General features: G+C 38.8%; 2 protein-coding genes across 4 annotated transcripts in view; both read right to left on the bottom strand.

Annotated features, from left to right (window-relative positions):
* Window positions 1–4078, bottom strand: part of RAPGEF6 (Rap guanine nucleotide exchange factor 6) — a 141549-nt gene extending 137471 nt beyond the window's left edge. For both annotated transcript variants that reach the window (XM_080924158.1, XM_080924159.1), the window contains exon 1: window positions 3944–4078. In XM_080924158.1, the coding sequence (XP_080780284.1) occupies window positions 3944–4012 (69 nt within the window). In that variant the 5' untranslated portion in view covers window positions 4013–4078. The remainder of the gene's footprint in view (window positions 1–3943) is intronic.
* A 5144-nt stretch (window positions 4079–9222) lies between these two features.
* Window positions 9223–12767, bottom strand: part of FNIP1 (folliculin interacting protein 1) — a 75895-nt gene continuing 72350 nt past the window's right edge. For both annotated transcript variants that reach the window (XM_080923207.1, XM_080923208.1), the window contains one exon: window positions 9223–11882. In XM_080923207.1, the coding sequence (XP_080779333.1) occupies window positions 11804–11882 (79 nt within the window). In that variant the 3' untranslated portion in view covers window positions 9223–11803. The remainder of the gene's footprint in view (window positions 11883–12767) is intronic.

Here is a 12767-nt window from a genome sequence, read left to right as displayed (position 1 = left end):
TGACTTGCTTCCTGCCAGAAGCATCTTAAAGGAGGAATGACTTACTCTGGTTTCTACCACCAGGGGAATGCATGACGGCTAAAGTGGGCCAATCCGTGTTGATATTAAAGAGGGGCAGAGAGTGAGGCAAAAGTTCCTCTCATATATTTGAATGATTAACAAGAAAAGAGCAAGCTTGGGCTAGAAGTAGGGCTGGACCATGACTGAAAGATCTATCCCCAGTGATCCACACCTGCTCCAAAGGTTGCACAACCTTGAAACAACATTGACACCAGCTAGGGACAAGGTATTGTAACACAGGTACCTGTATGGGGAGGGGTGTGGGGGAGAAGGCAGGGGGAGGAGATTTTAAATTCAAACCATAATGATGCCTATTTGTATATTTTCATTTGCTGTGCACTCAGTATACATTCAAGGAAAAGGAACTAAATTAAGTTGAACACATGAATGTTATCCCCTTCAACTGTAACTTTGGCTTTTGTCTGTCTGTTTGAAACATGGTCTTATGTAGCCCAGACTGGATTGGTACTCTTAATGCTGCTGCCTCCACTTCCTAAATGCTGATATTCCAGGTATGTGTTAACCTGTCTAACTTTTGAAAATAGAATCTCCCAATCCTACTCAGAGAATTGAACCCAAGGCTTCATATGTAATAGACAAATGCTCTACAGCTAAGCTACACTCCTAGGCCATGCATTTTTATTAACTTGGCTTCCATGACACCACTAACAATGGGTATATATGTGTCTGTTTCTGTCCCTCTTTTTTGAAGATTCATTTATTTTATGTATGAGTGCTCTATATCCATGTATGCCTGCATGCCAGAAGAGGGCATTAGATCTCAATATAGATGGTTTGTGAGAATTGAATTCAGGACCTCTGAAGAGCAGCTAGTGCTTTAAGATCTCTCTCTCTCCCCCTACAGCCCCCTCCCACCTCCCACCCCCGTCTCTTAATTTACCTATGTATTATGACATTCTTCCTAAAACAAGTCACACCCACACACCCTGCCTCACTCATACCAGGCAGGCCTGGGAACAATGGCAATCTTCTTCCGCAGAGTCCCAAGTGCTGGGATCAGGATGTGTGTGTGACTCCTATTCTCCATGTATATTTCTTTATATTTGCAATTTCATAAATCTTCCAACTGAAAATGTCTACATTCCAATGACTATAAATTTTAACACCTCTTCTATTCTCTATGTATATGCTCTATATTGACAATTTCATAATTTTTCCAGCTGAAAAGTCTGCAACCCAATTATTATAAATTTTAACTCTCTAGTCCAGCCTTCTTTTAGAAACATAATTTTTGTGTTAAATGTTTACTCCAACATTTCTAACAGATATTTTAAATTAGACATATTGAAAACATAATTTCTGGGCTGGAACGATGGCTCAACGGTTAAGAGCACTGACTGCTCTTCCAAAGGTCCTGAGTTCAATTCCCAGCAACCACCTGTAATGGGATCTGATGCCCTCTTCTGGTGTGTCTGAAGACAGCTACAGTGTACGCACATAAAATACATAAATAAATCTTAAAAAAAAGAGAGAGAGAATGCCTCCGAAAACATAATTTCTGATATTTCCCCCTCACAAAATCAACTCTGGCAAATCTCTTGTATTTTTGTCTTGTGGTGCTGAGGATGAAGCCCAGGATCTCATGACATTGTATCACTGAGCTACATTCCAGGTCATTTCTTTGACAACATTTCAACTTGCCTTTGGTGACAACTTCAACACTCCATTAATTTAGACCAAAAACTCTGTAACCATGTTCAATTCTTCTTTTTCCTTCAGTCTACATCTGTTATTAACAAAAGCTCTTGGGCTAAAAGTCACAAATATTTCCAGAAGTTGATGGCTGATCAAGAACCTCCACAGCTGTCATTTTAGTCTGAGCTATCATCATCTCTTACCCCATTTATGCAATAACTTCTAACTTCCTGCTCCTGCCTGTGTTTCCACCTAGTCTACACTCTACACAACTGCCAAAGTCATTTTAAAAATCTAACAAGTCAGTTTCATTCCTCTGCTTCAAACCCTTCAGAAGGTAACTCATCCATTTCACTGCAGATAGGACAAAAAGGAGGAGGAGGAAGAGAAGGAGGAGAAGAGGAGGAGAGAGGAGGGAGGTAGTAGTAGTAAAAACTCTTACAGTTTACAAAGTCCTCCATGCTGTGTCTATCCTGCAGCACCATCTAGGCCTTCCTACCCACTCTGGCTTATTCCTCACTATTCATGAAGTTCCCTGCTAATCCTGGAATGTGTGAACAGAACACTCTAATCACAGGGTCTTTGCAATGACCATTTCCTCTGTTTGCAAAAGCTTTCTTCCTCATCAAACTCTGCACATAGTTTTATTTGCATGCATCAATAGAATGTTTGTCAAATCAAATCCCTGAACCAGGTATGGAGTGGCTCACTACCATCTTTATACAAGCAAAGTATTGACAAGTTATGGTTCCAGGTTGCTGCAAGCTACATGGAGATACTCATTTTAATTCAACAACAAAGTCAAGTTACCTAGGACAATAGGATCTACTTCATTCTAACTATTATCTAGCTTATGTTCCTTCCCCCAATTCTCCTATCCTATTCTTGGAAACAGCCATTACTAACTAGCATATTATGTATTCATCACCTTACCTGCTCAATTCCTTAATCCATCAAAATGTAAGTACTATACAGACCTGTCTATTTTGTTCACTAAAATTTTCTAATGCACAAAATAGAACCTTGAGTGGGTTGGCAATGAATAATTACCAAATTAATATATTTATAACAGACCCTTAAGAGTCCACTAAGAGAACTTCTGACAGCAGAAACGAACTTTTGAGAATTTCACAGAATTCTCTGTCAAAATAAACCACCACTAGCACTCTGGATAATGATTTATTAGTAACACAAATTCTACACTCATTCAAAAATACAGCCAATGAATCTAAGCAGTTAATATTCCCTTCAACAATGTTGCTATTCCAGTAAAACGAGATAAAAGTCCTCAGCGCAGCACACATGAGCAAGCATAACTTCCCCAACAGTTCGGAAAACTTCCTCTGCTTAAAAGAACTCAATTTCAAACTAAGTAATTTGGTACCCAAAGAGAAGCAGAGATTTCCCTCATTACCTAAAAAATGTTCGTAAATAAAACTTAGAATGCACATTACAGTGATAATCATCACCACAGAAAAGCTCGTTTATGAATTATAAGTGGGAAAAGGATTGTAAAAGTGGGGGGAAAAGTAGCCCCTGGAAAGGGGGAGGCAGGTGCCTTGTTCCTATGCAAAGATCAAGGTTTCAATAAGCGAGCTGGACTCATCATTGCTTCCGTAATGGCTTTAACATGCCCAGAGGTGGTAGCCCAAAGTTTGAGACTTTCTGTGCAAAGTACTATACATCTGAAACTCGTGTGACTAAGAATTAAAGCATTTCATTTCAATTACTGCAACTTCAAGTAAGACGAGTCATTACATTTTACATCGCTGTTGCTTTTCCTCCCTTCTAGTATAATACACATATCCTCTAAGATTACGTCTTCAAACCTAGAAAACTTATCAAATATTCTTAAGCTTCCGACGACAGTTTGAAAAAGCACCTAGGGAACCACTCAACACGCATCGCCGGCCACGGAACTTACTGTCTGGCTGACGCACTCTGATTCGGACCCTGGAAACCTGTCTTCGGAGGGCAACTGTGCAGTATCTGAGAACACAGCACGCACTGGATATAGTATGAACTGTCTGTTACACACTACAATTCCCAGCTTGTTTTTTCAGCCCACCTGAACACACACAAACTCAGAAGCCAGTCAACAGTAACGGTGCTTTCTTATCGGAGGTACAAGGAAGTCCCCGGCAGGAAGCGACAGGAAAGGTGCTCATCACCCCAGCGGCCACAGCTAGGTCCCGGCCGAGCGGTGCTCGCCAGTGCCCGGCCTTACCTCAGGAGTCCGCTCCGGCGGCTTCTTCCTCAGTGCCTGCCGAGCGCCGGGGTCCACGGGCGAGTTCATGTCCGCAACCACACGCTCCCTAGCCTGCGTCTAGCTGCCCATTCTCCTGACCCGGGGATGCGCCAGCCCCACCGGGAGGGAAATGAGAACTGTCGCAGGGTCCAAACTTAAGCAAACAAGTCTTCGCAACGCCCGCCCAGGGCCTCAGCCCACGCGCGACTGGCCAGAAAGACGCCTGCGCGGGGGCGAGAGAGGGCGAGAGCGCATGCGCACAACGCTCACAGTAACGCCCGCCCAGACATGACGTAGAGAGTTGGGCGTGGAGGGGGCGCGGAATGAGCGGCTTCGCTTTCGTCGCGAGAGTCGGTCGCAGGGTTGTAGCTTCCGCATACACAGCTTCCGGCTGAGGTTCCGGAAATGCTACGAGGGCGTCACCAAAAATAGACTACCGGGTAGAGCTGTGGGGAAGGTAGAGCTGTGGGCAAGGTGCTCTGGTTTAGCGCCCGAGGCCGGAAGCCGCGGAAGTCGAGGGTGCCATTCAACAAGCGGGGAAGCCCACGCTCCCCCGCGCCACGGGTCTCTGGGCAGTACTCGCGCACTCAGACCACTGCTCCTTTGCAGCGTATTTTAAAAAAGCAAAAACCACGAAATCGCTAGTGAAAGCTGCCTCAAAAAAGAAAAAAAGTTTTTAAGACTAGAGATAGAGTTCAAAGGGTAGCCTGCTGGCCTAGCATGCACCAGATTGTCCTGGACCTGATGATGATACCTAAGCGGCTGTGTGCAGGATTTTGGGATCTTCCTTCAAAGGATTTAAGACCTAAAAGCCTCAGGTGGATTAAGGAACTCCTGATAGGAAAGTTTACAGATAACACCTGTGGGCTGTCAGAATTCTTGACACTTCTGAGCAGATCAACACACCTCTCTTGGTATTTAGCACTTTGAGAAGTTGGGGAACCGACCTTCTTATATCCCAGATGTTCCTTTTTCCGTCCTGTAAAACTCACAGGCCCTCTGTACCACCCGTGCAGCCTCCACTCCCGTGGAGAAACTGGCATCACTTGTTCTGATTAAAGGGCAAAACTTCTGTGGGGGTAGAGCTACATTTTAATTTCCACTTACCTTCATCAACCCTGTTCTAACACCCTTGACTAAAGCTCTGTGGGCAGTGAGTGGGTGGGGACTGCTTTAACCTAAGCAGTGCTCAGAGCAAACCTCTCCACCCCTTCCTCCTTCAGGCAGCTAGGTTTAAAGTTGCCTGGAGCCAAGGGATGAGTGTTTTTTGTACTGAAGTTTATATTCTAATCTCTAACAATATAAAGGCAGCTTCAGTTTCTTTGAAACTTGTTCTTTGGTGAGAAAAACCGCAAAAACCCGAGTATCAGCTATTATTCCTGTTGTGATAAAGGGTTTGTTTTGGCCCACAGATAGAGTTGGTGTGGTGACACGAGTGCTGGAACTGAACTGGGTCCTTCTCCCAGTGTGCTACTTGCTCTTAACCCACAGAGATATCTCTGCACCATATTGTTTATTTTTTTTAAACATTGTGTGTGTGTGTGTGTGTGTCATGTGACACTGCTCATGGAGGCATCTTACAGGAGTGTGTTTTTCTTTCACCATCTGGGTCCTGGAGATCAAACGCAGATTACTTTGGTAGCAAGTGCCTTTTCCTGCCATGTCGTGGTGGCAGCGGTGTCAAATGGCTGTTCACTCTGTCCACAGGCAGGTAATAGCACATTATGAATGCTTTTGCTTAGTTGGCATTTTTATTCAGTCCAGTACCCCAGACCCACGAGACAGAAGAGGTTTTTTCTAACTTCATTACCCCAACCTAGAAGCTTCCTCACTCACATGCCCAGAAATTTCTCTCATTGGGGGGGTTCTAGATTCCGTCAAATAGACTATCAAGTGTTAATCACTGAAGGTTATTTCAAAGGTAAAGACTAACTTTCAGAATTCCAGAATCCATAATTTTAGGAAAACTGTTGTTTTGCGCTGTTCTTGTCAGAGAGCATGGGTGGATCACACTAGTCACACCATTCCTTGTGAACCTCCACCTTCTGGAATTTCATTTACACAGAATTTTAAAAATTGAGGGCTGTGACCTCATAGGGACATCATAGTATTTTCAGGAGTAAAAGCCAACTTAGTGTTAACAGGGAACTTAGTGTCTTATGATTAGGCATGCTTTCCAATAATGATTCACAGTACCTTTCTCTGGCAAGGCAAGAATCTCCAATAAAAACAACAGGAGAATTCAGGCTGTAACATTTCAGAGTAATGACAATGCTATATATTTCCGTTGGACCCTGGGGCTTACCCAAACTTGAAGTTTACAACATGCTATTAGCACATCTTTTCTGAGGTTAGGGTACGAAAGCCTGTATGGTTCAGCCACTACAAACATAAATTGTGAAAAGGATACATGGCACTTGTGCTGGTTAATTAATCTGTCAATTGATAAACGCTAAAGTCTTCTGGGAAGAGAACCTCAATTGAGAAAATGTCTTCATCAAACTGAAGTGTAAGCAAGTCTGTGGGGAGCATTTCCTTGATTAATTAATGCTGGAAGTGGAACACTTAGCCCATTGGGGGTGGACTAATACTCCTGGGTCCCTTAAGCCAGCAAACAGCAAGCCAGTAAGTATTGCTCCTTCACAGTCTCTGCTTCAGTCCCTGCCTCCAGCTTTCTGCCTTGTGTGAGTTCCTCCCTTGACTTTCCTGTAAGAGGAGCCAACCCTTTCCTCCTCGAGTTGCTTCTGTTCAGTGTTCCATCCCAGCAACAGAACAGGATAGTGTTGCAAGTGACCTGCATCACTTTTATATAATGTATATTTTAAAAGTTTGTATACAGCATATAAACTAGATCTCAAAGGTTGATCCCCCAAAGACTAATGTTTAGTCTCATCTTAATATTTTTTTAGAATTTATTTATCTTTATGTGCATTGATATTTTTGCCTGCACTCATGTCTATTTGAGGGCCAGATCCTCTAAAACTGGATAGACAGTTGTGGGCTGCCACACATGCTGGGAATTGAACTCCAGTCCTCTGGAAGAGCAACCAGTATTCTTAACTGCTGAGCCATCTCTCCAGTCTCTCATCTTAAAATTTTGAAAGAAGGAAAAAAAAAAAAAAAAAAAACCCTGATTATAAACTTCAACTTTGCAGGCAATCAGACTGGAATTTAACTTTTAGTTAGGAAAGGAAGTTGTTTCCCAGTGTTGAGGACCCAACCCCAGGCAAGCATCCTACTACTGTTAGAACTCACCCCTGACACTATTTAATGTTTCTCTGAACATCAGTTTGTACATCTGTATGGAAATAGTGGGCTTTCAGGATTTTCAAGATTATGTTTAAATCATGTGAATTATTTAGTATGTTGTCACCACAATCCAATTTCTTCTGGAAAATGATTTCTCTAAAATACAAGTTCATGTTTGAAAAATTTGAATAGTTTTAATATAATTAAAAATTCTTATTAAGGAATATAACAACATCTGATAGACTATTTTAAATTTATATTATTTTCCCCTTTTACTTTTCTAAATTTATATTTATTGTATATGTATAAATGTTATGCCTGCAGTATGTACATTATTTACATATCTAGTGCCCCTGGAGGCCAGAAGAGGGCATCAGATTCCCGAAAACAAGTTATGGATGGTTTTAAATCATGTGGGTACTGGGAATAAAACTCAAGTGCTTTTAACTGAACCATCTCTCAAGCTCCTGATGGTTTATTTCAAAAAGTATCTTAAGTCCAATTACAAACAACCAGAAAACAACAAACCCTGCTGGCAGCCTGCTAATGCTAGTCATCTTTATGCAAACTCCACTAGTCTAGTTGTCCCCTAGAAGTTTAAAATAGAAAATTACTAACAGCCAAGCTCATCTAATAATTTGTAGACATGACAAGTTCATGCACCTGATAAGCTGCAACTTTCCAGTCCTCACTGGCCTTCAACTCAGGCTTGGCCTCACCTTGCTACTCTAGCCCCCACTTCCACACAGAAAAGCAGAGATTAAAAAAAAAAAAAAAGAAAGAAAGAAAAAGAAAAAAAAACTTTGGCTAGTTTTAATTCCTGTCACCCCAGATAGCTGGGAAAACTTTCTGGCCTAAGAGACAAGTTGGACTTCACAGGAGACTGTGTGACTTTAGATAACCAGATTAAATCTTTTGTTTTAATTAAAACAGAGAAATCTTACTCAGTTTTCTCATAGCAAAATCAGCCTTCCATACTACTTACAAATTTAGTTTTTCTGAAAGTTTATATGAACATAAATAACTGATCCTTATTTTTCAAGTGTTTGATACTTTACTGCTTTAAAACAGCACTCTTGTCATTAAATATAAAACTGATACAGGTAATTAATATATGAAACTGGGTTCTGGTCAAGTGCTGCCTCAAGGCTTAACTCAGCTCAGCTCAACCTAATTTAACACCGTCCCCACAAACATAGTCAGGGTTAATGATTATCGCAGAGCAGTCAAGGATGGACTGAGGGTTGAATCCCACATGATGCGCAGCAAGAGGACACACTTCCTCAGAGTTACATCCAAAATCAGAGAGCAAAGTAGTGCCAGACACCAAACAATCATCCATTTTGTTTTACCTATTTAATTGTGTATTTATCGATCATTTGGTTTGTTGTTGTGTTGTTGGTTTTGTATTTTGGTTTGTTTACAAGACAGGGATTCTTTGTGTAGTCTTTGTTGTCCTGGAACTAGCTTTGTAGATCAGGCTGGCCTCCAACTCACAGAGATCTGCCTGCCTCTGCACAACTCATGGTCATTTGTTTTGAATAAAATGTTCTTAAATAGCATTACATGGTACCGTCTTGATTTTGGTTGGTTGGGGTGGGTTGGATTTAAATTTTCAATATATCACTATGAGTAGAGTTGAGTGTATAAACAAATATACCATGGTATTTTGGACCCTTAGATTACAATTATAAAAGCATGTATATATATATATATATATATATATATATATATATATATATATATAAATGCTCTGAACATTATAACTATTCGGATTACCTGGCAAAAGGTAGCAGCCAAAAAGTCTTGGCATTTAGCTAAAATCTTAACAATCATTATTTTACTTAACTCTTACCATCTGATGAAGTACTAACAGATTCTAACAATATAGAAAAGTCACATACTCATCAATCTAGGTTGTCTGATATTCAGAGTCCTAAATGTCACATGTGCCTCATTAACATATGAAAGAAACTCAAACATTACTCATCAAATTGACATGAGTGTTTATTGCACAAATTTCCCCTAGAACTGGGAGGTTATTATAATACAGGTGTACATTTGAGAAATGTATTCAGAACAACAAACAAGTATGTACATTTATATAGTCATCATCTAAATAACTTAAGAGAAAGCAGAACATTCTCATAAGACAGCTACCAGATATAGGCATTATGCAAATTGTTTTTAGTGATCATCTGCACTGTGTGCCAATTCAACAAAATGAAATCTATAGTAGTATGTTTATTGCACTTAATATTTTCAAATTCAAAGTTAAGACATATTAATAAATGCAAGATATTTAAAATCAAATCAATTAGTTAAAATATACAGAAAATTATTTTTAATCCTATAATATAAAAGATCCCTTTTTACTTTCCTTTAATATGTAGCATATATTTGTCTGTACCATTAAGTAGTTGAAAAATTATTTTAAACGGGCCAAAACTCTTTTCACATTTATCACAGCCACACTGTAGAGAAGTAGCAGCTCATTCCTTGGGCTTTGAGTAGGTAAAGAATATGATGATAAAAGTATTACAAACTCAGGAATCCTATAAGGACTAGCAAGTGTTTAAGAAACTATAGGCCTTTCCAGCAAAGCTGAGTTTTGAGAGTATTAGGTGCACAAGCCATTCACTTTTAACAGTCTAGAATTACTAAGTAGTAATGAGAGATTTCAAATAGAACTATGAAAAGTTCCATGTTCAAGAAAACATCCCAAAACATTATCTAACTGCTACATATTATTCTGAGCCACAATCAAAAAAATAATGTACAATGGCCCATAGCAGAACTTTCCCAGTTTCTAAATTCTAACAGAAATCTACTCACTGAATTTCAACAGAATACAACAGAGCAATTCCACTAACAAATGGGTTATAAGGACATCAAAAAACCCCAAAAAACCCCACATCTATAAAAAAACTCTTTGGCACCAAGTCATCCATGGGAAACCCAGGTACTAACTGGAACCAATTAACAAAACAAGGACCAACTGTAGATACCCTAAATTTTGGGTTTATGTTCCATCAAAACATTCTATTTATTCTTTTCTACTTGGAATTCTCTTGAACACACATAAAGAGCAAGATGAATGAAAGTAGACACATAAATCCAAGATTCTGAAGACTATAAACCACAGAAATTTTTCATTAATTACTGAAAACTTTAAATAGCAAGAAGGGATGTGTTATAATAAAAGTATTCAGTAACCGAACAAGTGGGTAGGGATGTTTTGGGGGTTTTATGCTGTTGTTTTCTTTCTCTTTCCTTTTTTTTTTTTTTTTTTTTTGAGCAAAACAATTTAGAATTAGTCAATGAAACAGAAACCAACTTTATCCTAGCATTCTGTGTATCTTAGCCCACACGAGCAGAGAGTAAGCTATAATTCAGTATTCAAGTAAACTGAGGTAGTAGAGTATATTGAAAACATGATCTACCCACCTTTTTATTTACATTACTTACAAGAGTTTGGTTCCTTATTAGCCTTTCTTACAAGAAACAATCTACACTATATACAAAGATGAAGACAAATGATAAGTGGAAAGCTTTGAAAAGCAACCAACATTTGAAAGAAAGGAATACTTAAAGATTATTTTTAAAGTTATTACTTCTACTAGTGTAAATTGAGGATTGTTAGGAAATATTCTGCTCATATGGGTTTATAATAGTTGATACTGAAGTTTGTGGCCACCTGAGCATATTTTAAAAATACAGTATTTTTGCCATTGCTTTGGTGCACTTTTAATTTTAATTTATTAAATTAATATGTAAATATCAATAAGAATTAGCTTATTCTTAGAAAACAAATGGTAAAAAGTAGTATTCTTAGGGAATCTACAACCTTTAGCCTCAAAAAGATTGGCTTTAAATATATTTTAGAATGTGTGAAACAGAAAAATCGTCAGAAGGTAGTATTTCAACATTATATACAATACTAGATGAAAAAATATTTTTTAAAAAGACATGTTTATCAATATTGTATTTCTACCCCTGTTTTTTTAAAAAAATAGATACATATGTACACTTGGGATAAGCACATGACATCTACACTCATTCTGAGTTTCTCATAATTAACAGGTTTTTTAAAAAAATTAATTAAATAACTAGAAATTAGTTAATCTGAATTGCAAAACAACAAACAAATCAAGGTCTTGTAAATCTCTGTACCATAGAAATAAAAATTAAAAATCAGTGAAATGAAGACTTCTGACATTTGATCATGAGACAACTATTGCTATTCATGAGTTGTGACATTTTAGAGTTTGCTTGAAATTTCTGGATATTCACAGAAATTCCTGTTATACTTTGGCTTTTGAAAATTTCACCCCTCCACATACCCCCAATTATTTTGATTTAGTTTCACTTGGTTGAAAAATCTACCACTACCCAGATGTCCAGTTAGAAACAAAAAGTCATCTGGTCTATACAGACTGTAATGTAACACAGCATGTGGGGTGAGGCCTTCACCCAGAAGCGGAGTGGACAGACAAACACCACACAGAACACCAATAACTCCACAGATACACACTGTGCCTGTCTCCTTGGTTTCTATTCAACTTTAAACCAAAGTTATCCTCTAACACGTTAAAGGAGTATCTGAGCAACATATGGAGAGTGGGTGCTTGCTACAGCAGCCAGAAGAGGAAGGTCACTGGATTCGATCCTGAAATAAAGAAAAGAAAACTCAGTTCAGGCTTTCTGTATCCAAACTCTGAATCTTAGAGACAATAGTGACTCCTACACTACAAGTGCTCCTCAGCACTCCAGTGCTTATCCTGGACAAAGGCAAAAGGGGAGGGGCTAAAGATAACACCACCTGGAAAAGTTCACTAACAGCAGCACCACAGATTCGAAGGAACGGAACCTTCTAAATGCAAATCCAACCAAGGCACAGACACAGGAAAGCACCACAGTTGACCTGCATTCATCCAGGGACAGATGTGCAAGAAATATAGTTTACTAGTAATAAAATAATTGTCTCTGTGTGGGAATTTCTATAATATATGCTACAAGCAATGGACATTTCTTTAAGAATACACCATACCACAAATGACTCAAAGAGGGCACAGGGTACAATTCAAATTATACACACACCCTGTAATCCTGCAGTGAGGGGACTGAGGGAAGAGAATCACAAGTTTGAGGTCAAGTCAAGTTACAAGGGAAGCCCTGTCTCCAACAAAAATTTAATAACTTAAATAATCTTGGGGAAATAATGGTCAATACATTTAGAAAAAGTTAGATTTATGTTCTTTAAAAAATTTGAAAAGAAATTGTATGCCATTTTACAGCTCAGGAGTAACAGTTTTGAAAGTCTGCTACAAGTCTGGTTATTTAATAAATGGTGGTATTTTGTGACAGCATTTAGTGTTACCAAAATTATGTGTATAATAATTTGTATGTACTTTAATTAAACTCTACTCCCAGAAACTTATTCTCACAGGTCAAAATTTATTTTCATTCCAGCATTAGTTAATAACAGCAAACATTGTAAACTATAAGTTATAAAATGGAAGGCCATTAAAATGAGATATAGCAGTATGCATCC

Source organism: Micromys minutus (assembly GCF_963924665.1).
Source record: "Micromys minutus genome assembly, chromosome: 10".
Lineage (NCBI taxonomy): Eukaryota > Metazoa > Chordata > Mammalia > Rodentia > Muridae > Micromys > Micromys minutus.
Note: the sequence above shows the minus strand (reverse complement) of the source record. Positions and strands in the feature narration are given on the sequence as shown.